At 42.4% G+C, this 8,385-nt stretch overlaps 1 protein-coding gene across 1 annotated transcript; it reads left to right on the top strand.

The window, feature by feature from the left end:
- Window positions 1–1,271: 1,271 nt before the first annotated feature.
- FAM131B (family with sequence similarity 131, member B) lies at window positions 1,272–8,100 on the top strand. Its single transcript, XM_009577843.1, has 7 exons — window positions 1,272–1,376; window positions 2,849–2,884; window positions 5,457–5,550; window positions 6,154–6,351; window positions 6,677–6,820; window positions 7,246–7,422; window positions 7,516–8,100. The coding sequence occupies exons 1-7, from the start codon at window positions 1,323–1,325 to the stop codon at window positions 7,788–7,790; spliced, it is 978 nt and encodes a 325-aa protein (XP_009576138.1). The 5' UTR covers window positions 1,272–1,322; the 3' UTR covers window positions 7,791–8,100.
- Window positions 8,101–8,385: the final 285 nt, after the last annotated feature.

Raw genomic sequence — 8,385 nt, 5'->3', positions numbered from 1 at the left:
TAAAAGCTAATGAAAATAGAACCATTCACATTCAATGGCATGTATTTCAAATGGACTAGAGATTGCTGAATTGATCCCAGGAATAGATGATCATTTTGGGAGCTATATTTCTTGCCAGGTTCCAAAAGGCTCAGTTTTAAACACAGTGCAACCTTTTCCTCCATGACATGGAAGCAAATAACTTTTAACAGAGTTTGAGGGTGGCACAAAAGCTGAAAGCACAGTAAATAGCCATCTGGACAGAGCAGTCGCACAGAGCAGTCCTGGTTATTTGGCTGACTACTTAAAGTGTGCTACTTTGCATTTAGTTTCACTTTTATTACAGTTTAATCTTATTTAATAATCTTGTTTTTCATCTTAATTGATTCAATTTTATAATTTCTATTTTATGTTATTAATATTTAATTTTACTCGATCCTTTAAGTTGTGTTAAAATGCATCTAAAATCAAATGGTGCAGACACTGCTTTTGAATGGGTGACAATCCCAGAAAGCTATGCAAAGTGCATACGGATCTGAGTGAACAAACAGCTGAATGTGAGAATCTACTGTGAGGTTATGGCACAGTGGGTTAATGTGAAGAGGAGCAGCAAGTAAGTTTTAACTTTATTAGCAGAATGGGTGAAAGCAGTCCTGCATTACTCTGTATGCTTTTATGTCCACATTTTGAAGAACTGAAAAGTTTGAGATGTCTTTTAGAAAGAGACACAGATTTATTAAAGGGGCTGGAAAAATGCTCTACAGTAAGAAGCCTAAAGATCTCAGTCTGTTTAGTTTTTCAAGAAGAAAAGCAAGTGTTTGAATAACTTTCCTGAAATGTAATGGCAGGTAATAGAAAGGTCTTTAATCTTGGTGAGAATGGCAAAGCAAGGGCACCAGCAGCTCTAAGTTTATGTCAGATGAATTCAAATTATAAAGGAGAAATGCCTTTTTAAGTGATGATGGTTCAATATTGGAACAGGATACCAAAAGAATTGGTTCTTTCTCAGTCACACATCATGACTAGATGCTTTTTTTCTGGGGAGCTGTGCTTTAGCCAAGCGTACATTATGCTCGAGGAAAACACAAATCACTGGTCTTCACATGGAGATAATTGTGTGAAATGTAATAGTTGATGATGGTGGTCTGATTAAAACAGGAAAGTCTGATTTAAGGCTATTGTGGCCTTAAACTCAGCAATTCTCCTGTATGCTGAGCTGACTTGGCTTGAGACTGCTAGAACAAATTGTAGTGGCATTCAGAAGCCTGACTAGATGTGTTCCCACAGGAAACGAGGTGATTGCAGTAGACTGGAAGGGACTGAAAGATGTGGACCAAATCAATATGGACAGCACCAGTTCACTGCATGGCAGCAGCTTCCATCGACCTTCCACTGAGGTGAGTGCTTGTCCCAGACCCACTTACCCAGGGGGATCAGAAAGTTTCAATTCTTTCTGAGTTCAGAAATGGGTGTTGTGCTTCACTGAGGCATTATCTGGGAGAGAACCAGAATGTCAGTGTGCGCCCAAGGATCAGACTTTCATATCTGTGCAGTTTGGCTTGCACTGAATGAAGTTGAATCACTCCCTTCAGAATAGCCATAGTGAGTAAGAATTTGCAAATGAAAATGACCACTCATGACTGGAGTGGAACGGAACATGAAAAAAACTGTGGCAGTTCTGACAAGCCTGTAGGTCTGCATTCCTTGAATAATGGATTCATTGAAATGTCCAACACTGTGTCTGTCCCAGCTTCTGCAGCACAGCCATAAAATCTTTTGAAGAAACATATTCGTCTCCATTTTGATTTTTAGGGATGCATTCACTGGTAACTCACTGCCAATTGATTTACCGTGCAGTATCTCAAAGGGCAGGTTCATTTGCTGTTCTGAATTATCGCAGCTTCTGCAATCTTAGATACCTGAATTTTCAGCTCCTTACAGAGTTCAGGGTATGCAGTCATGATTAATAAAAAGATCAAAGTTAGTTTAAACACGTAATATTTGAGGAATCACAAATAATGTTCACAAATAACATTAGCATATAACATACAATTTGCAAAACCTTACAAAGTGCTAATGTATAGGTATTTTTACTTCCTTATACCTTGCTGGCTTGGAATGTAACTCCAGGAAACTTGGAGTTTCGCAGAATCCTGGCAGAAGTTGTGGGGCCCAACCTTGCCTGGAAAATTCAGTTAAATCAAATGCAGATCTAAAAGTCAATGAGCATAAACTATATCTCAGTGAACATTTTGATTTATGTGAATGGATACCATATATGTAATTGATTCATCTAAATTTTCCTGAGTATCCACATCCCAAAACCAAGATGTTGAGATATGAGTCCTCTCAGCTGAAGGAAATGCACTATGAACTGGTACTGTAATGGCTCATATGGGAAATGGATCTGGTTTGCAAGGGGAAAGTGGGTCAGAATGGACAAACTGAAAGACTACAACAGAAAATAATTTCAGCAGAAAACAATTCTCTAACTTGCTGTATTATACTCAAAATAGGTAGTGTAGCTCCTCCTTGTGTTAGCCTCAAAGCGATGCAACTCCCACGCAGGGGTGCCAGCATTGCAACATTTAGCAAAGAGCTGTTAGAAGGGGAGCCTAATGAAAAGGTGTTTGTTTTTCTCTCTCTTACTCTCTGTATCATCCTATTCGCTGTCGTACCTTCAAACACCGTGATACCTACAGACACCACAATCAACAGCAGGGAATGAAACCAGCTTGAAAGACAGAATTTTTTTTTAATACATCAGATAAAGTAGTGGCTGTTGATTATGGCAAACTGCTAGAGAGATGCATGATTGTTTGCAACTTGTTTGTTACATTAATGTGATGTCCTTCTTTGCTTTCTTTAGCAAACACGGACAGATTTCTCCTGGGATGGTATCAATGTGAGTATGCGCCACACCACTGTTCAAATTTCAAGTCATAGGAAGACCAGGATTTGTCTGCCATTGGATACAGTGGAGACCAGAATGGAAACATGACTGAAAGTCTTTAGTGCCACTGAAATTCTGGGAGTTGTCTAAGATTCAGAGGATGGTGATGAATTTTTGTTTGCCTCTGGGTCTTTTGCTGTCTGGCAGGTATTTATATCTGCAGGTGGCTATTAAATTGCCTTTGTCCTCTTTAGGACAAATATGTATCATTTCATATGTTCTCTTTTTGAGATTTCTGGGCACTGTTAGATAAAAAAGGTGTCTGTCCAGCATGTTTAAAAAATCAGTAATCTTTGATTGGAGCATCATTTGATTTTCTCCAGGAGTTTGGGAGAAACATATCCCTCATTTTCAGTTGCATATAAAAGTAAAAGAATTCTTAATGTCCCCTGAGGGAGATGGTCAGCACCAGTTAACTTCAGTTAACAAGTGGAAGAAGAAACAAGAAAACATTTTAATAACACATATTCCTTGTTGCTCTTAATACCTATGCCATGAAAAAATATGATTTTATATTTTTTTCTTTTTCACTAGTGCAAAACCAGCAAACTGAAAACGGAATAATACATATTAGTGCTACCAAACTATTTTTTCTGCTCTGGAGGCTTAAAAAATGTGTTCACGTAAATTAGCTTTGATAGTTTTGTACACTTGGAAAGGCAGGATAAGCAGCTGCATTTTTGGTAGTATAAGTATTTTGAAATTTCAGATACCTTAAAAACTTTTAAATGGCTGTCATTTTCTGGTTCTCTGTGGTTTGAAAGCGCTTGGGCCACTGAATATCAAGGGGACTTATATTTTTAACTAACTCCCGTGCTACTGACATCTCTTTCATCTCAAGCTCACTTGTGGCTTGGGATCTTTTGCCTAGGCTCAGTTAGAGAAACAAATTGTGCAGGAAAATTATGGTGCATGCAGCAACTATCTAGAAGAAATTTGTAAGGTTTTTCCTCACTGCACTTCTGTCCAGCTGAAAGCAGGTACACAAAGTCATGTTTCTTTAAAGACAGTAGAAGACAGTTTCCTTACTTGGAGTTTCCCATTTTCCAAATCATTCTAAATCAATAGAGCTCTTTCATAATGCAGCTCTTTCTCTTTTTCAGTGCAATTCCATAGATCTTTGGTATCGGAGCTGGCTCATGAATTTCCTTCCCTTCCCATTCATTCCTGCCTTCATGTCAACCTCGTAGTGGTAGAGACCTTCTGCAGTTTATTTTCTTTTCTGGACCATTTCCATGAGGTGGCTCACAGCACAGCCCCCAGGCTGTCTTGAAATAAATGGGTGGATACTGAACAGCAGCGCCCAGGCAGGAATGACCAGTGGGGCATAGATGGACATTCTTCAACCAGCTTCATCACCAAAGGAAATGCATCATGGAACAAGGGCTGTGTTCTCAGCTACACCTTTCACTTTTTACTGTTCTTCTCCTGCTTTCTGATTTCTTCACTCACATGTTACACACAGACATTCCTGGCTCCAAAGTTACAGGATGCCTTAGCTGCTGCATTTACACTCAGTTTCCAGAGAAACTCACCTCTCATATTTTGACAAGTGACTGGGATTATATGCAGTTCAACATCTTTACAATGCCTTCCTTTGCCTCCAACTATTTGACTGCCTAGTTATTGCTCCTCTCACCTTTAGTGAGGTTTGTGCCTATGACCAAATGCTTGCCTCATGTCAGGATTTAAAACTTCCAGTGTCATGGTCACTACTTTTGAGTATCTTTGTGTTTGAAACATGCTGGACTTGATTTTCAGAGAGGTTGAAATGAAGAGCAGAAGCAATGCTTGTTTAGCCCTTGTTGAATATTAAGCCTCATATGCAATGCCTGGCATCTCTGAAAAAGCTTGATGAATTAATCTTGAGGGATTGTGTTTTATGATGATGTTTGTGACTGCTGCCTGTCCCAATAGTTTCCTGTCCTTGTTATTCAGGGACTGAAGATGAACATAGAGAAGAGAGTAAAGGGAATTAAGCAGAACTGTAGACTTCATTTCTTTACAGGTAGTTGTAGGTGCTTGAAACAGGATGCATCACTGATACAGTCGTGTTCATTTTATTAAGATCATATGAGAAGAAATGAAAACCAAAAGTAACATATAAAAATTAATATCTGTAGTATGATGCATATATGATGCATTACTGTGTCTTGCCTATCACATTGTCAGCTCCCCATTGTAAGCTCTCTGAATTGTCCACCAGCCATGTCTTGCATCTCTAACAGTTGGGAACAGTGCAGCATGTCTATGGAGGACTGGCAGCAGCCAAAGGGAAGCTTCTCACAGCCTGCTTCTGCCTCTCCCACTGACCTTGCCTCACTCAGTCCTAACGCTATGCAATAGCCAGTCCTGGTTAAATAGACTCTAATTTTTCCTTCCCTTCTTTTGTTCTTTTTCTTGTTGCTTGCTTCTGCTCCTCATCTTCCCCCTACCTCTGGAATCCTTATACTGATTTCTCACTTCAATTCACTTCCTTTTCTCCTTCCTGTGTATCATTTCTTCATATTCTCTCTCTTTTCAGCTCTCCATGGAAGATACGACCTCCATCCTCCCCAAGCTGAAACGCAACTCCAATGCTTATGGGATTGGGGCTTTGGCTAAATCATCTTTCTCTGGTGAGGTCCTCAAAATTTGGGTTTATCCTTGGCAGCTTCTCACCACAGACCTTTGTGCCTCTTCCCATCTCTCCCTCTTGCTCTCCCAACTGCTCCTTTCTGACTCCTGCCTTTTTGAGGCCTTAGAAGAGTCTCCACTACCATGGTTCTAGATACAGAAATCTCTTAGCTGTTGCCCGTTCAAAGAACAGATTTGTCTTACTCCTGTTGGCTTCTCACCATGCACCCCAGCTCAGATATCTTCAATTGCTTTCCTTCAAACAGTCTTGGGTTTAACCCCATTTTCTATTTCTTAGTTTGTTCAGTTCCAGGCTTCATCCTTCATGCCCAACTCTGTCCTAAATGGATTCTAGGCAAGGAAGGAAATGGTCTTTCATATTTGGGGTTTCCCTTTTTCCCCCTTCTGAAGCCCAGTCCAAGGAAAGATGGAGAAACTCTCCTGGAGAGTGATACAGTGAAAGGTGGGAGACACCCAACCCAAGGCCTGAACCCTGTCAGGAAAGGAGGGGAGAAGCTCCACTTCCAAGACAGGTAAACAGCATGGCAGACAACCCTGGAGCTGTGTAATAGCCCCTCCTTGTTTTCTAATGTCTGGCCCCTTAGGGATATCTCGCAGCATGAAGGACCATGTCACAAAGCCAACGGCTATGGGCCAAGGCCGTGTGGCTCACATGATTGAATGGCAAGGCTGGGGCAAAGGTAACAGCCAGCAGCAGCAGCACACGCATGAGACAGCACGCAAAGACGCTGATGCCTACTCAGACCTGAGTGATGGTGAAAAGGAAGCCCGGTTCCTTGCAGGTAGCGCTAACTTTTTGGCATGTGGATTGGATTGGTTGGGATGTCCTAGAGCAGAATCCCTGAGAGACCAAAGTGCAGGAACCTGAAAAACATGCTCAGGAGAGTCTGTGGGTGGTTCAGATGGCCGAAGGAGATGAGAGACTGTGGTTGGAGTATTGCCAATGGAATGCAAAGTGGAGAGGGTGAGGGCCAACTGTGGGTGATGGGTGTTGCTGAGATAGGAGAAGAGTAGGACAGTGTGACCGAGAGATGAGGTTAAAGAGGGTGGTGAGAAGTGGAGACTTTCACACATCCCTGCTTCCCTTTCCTGTCTCCTTTGGCACAGGAGTCATGGAACAATTTGCTATTTCTGAGGCAACTCTCATGGCCTGGTCGTCCATGGATGGTGAGGATGTGAGTGTAAACTCAAATCAAGAGAACCCAGCAGGCAACTACTCTGAGAACTATCAGGAGCTAATGGAGAGCCAAGGTGAGCTCCAGTGCCTCTTGCTAATCTTGAAACACCCCTTTCCTGCTCTTTTTGTCATGTTTTTCCCTCTACCCTGTTTTCTTCTGTAGCCTCAGTTTTGGGGATTGGGATCTAGCAGAGGCATCACCTATTTGTGGAGCTGTCCAAGGAATCTAATCTTAACAGGAGGCTCCAAAGCCCAGTTCCTTTGCCTTTTTTGGGCACAACTGTGGAAAGCTACCAGCTCTTGCAGTCAATTGTGGGTATAATCAAGTTCATCTGCCTACTGCCTAGAACTGCCTTTTCTCTACACCCTCCTCCCCTCTAAAGGATTTATCTACCCTGTACAGTACAGTGCCATGCACAGACACATAAGCTACCTGAATGAGCCAGCTTGGCCTAGAGAGGGTGTCTAACTGTGTGTTGTTTCCCTCCTTTACTTGCAGAGCATATGGCCCAGACGCAGTATGACAGCTGGCCTCATTCCTACGTCTCGCAGGGCATGTATTGCTTAGGTTCATCCGATGCCTGGGAGACCAGTGACCAGTCCCTCATCGCTTCCCCCGCAACTGGCTCCTACTTAGGCCAGAATTTTGATGAATCCCAGACAAACCTTCAGGAAAGCATTTTGATTCAGAGCAGCCTTCTCCAGCAGCAACAGCTGCAGCAACAGCGGCAGGAGCAGAACTTCATCCAGAGCACGGGGCTGGTCCATGTGTGGCCCCTGCAGACTGCTCAGGGTGGGGGTGGGGCTGAGTCCAGCACATACATGGAGGACCACATTGAGGATGAAGGGAACCAACGGCTGGAGAAGGCTCCTCTCCTAAACAAGAAGCCCTCTCCAGAGGAGGATGATGCAGTGTGCCGGGACCTGGAATCACTGTCTCCTCGAGAGGAGATGGAACATGCTGCACTGAGCCGTAAAGTCTCAGATGTCACCTCCTCTGGGGTACAGTCCTTTGATGAGGAAGAGGGAGAAACAAACAACTGATGCTTTTCTGTGAAGTTCTCATCACTGCTGAACAAAGAGAGGGGTGGCAAGGAATGAAATGACAGGGATTCTTCTCTCCAGCTCCCCATACTTGCGAGCAGACATACCTTCCATTCCTGACATTTAATTATTTTTTTAAACAAGAAGAAAATCTCAAAGTGATTGACACATGAAGACCTCTTCTTCCCCTTCACCATGGACACATTTTTGATTTTCATTGCTCTGGGCAACACATGTGAGGTGCTTGGAGAGATCTGGATTGGTAAATAATTTCTAAATCTTTTTAATACAAAGTTTTGGCTGTGGATACAAACTCTTCTGGGGATGTGGCTGATGAGACGGGCTTGGTATAGGGAGCAGCTATGTGGCTAGAATCCATCTTGACAGAATGGATGTTGCTCTGTGGACATGGTCCCCTTTGATAGAATATATGAATATAAACTGGTGTAAAATGAAGATATGGCTTTACAAATATGGATTGCACTGGTATTGTGATTGTGGCTTATACAGAGGATAAGGCTGTATTTGATACAGACTGTACTGAGATGAAAGATTCGCTGTGTAACCAGATCCTCAATAGCACCTTGATATGAAA

This window comes from Fulmarus glacialis, unplaced genomic scaffold, assembly GCF_000690835.1.
Source record: "Fulmarus glacialis isolate BGI_N327 unplaced genomic scaffold, ASM69083v1 scaffold8195, whole genome shotgun sequence".
NCBI lineage: Eukaryota > Metazoa > Chordata > Aves > Procellariiformes > Procellariidae > Fulmarus > Fulmarus glacialis.
Note: the sequence above shows the minus strand (reverse complement) of the source record. Positions and strands in the feature narration are given on the sequence as shown.

Coding starts and splice junctions, on each gene's coding strand:
- FAM131B (XM_009577843.1), top strand. CDS start 1,323: ATGGACAGCACCAGTTCACTGCATGGCAGCAGCTTCCATCGACCTTCC. Junction 6,352..6,676: donor GGAAGCCCGGTTCCTTGCAG/GTAGCGCTAACT, acceptor CCTTTGGCACAG/GAGTCATGGAACAATTTGCT. Junction 6,821..7,245: donor GGAGCTAATGGAGAGCCAAG/GTGAGCTCCAGT, acceptor CTTTACTTGCAG/AGCATATGGCCCAGACGCAG.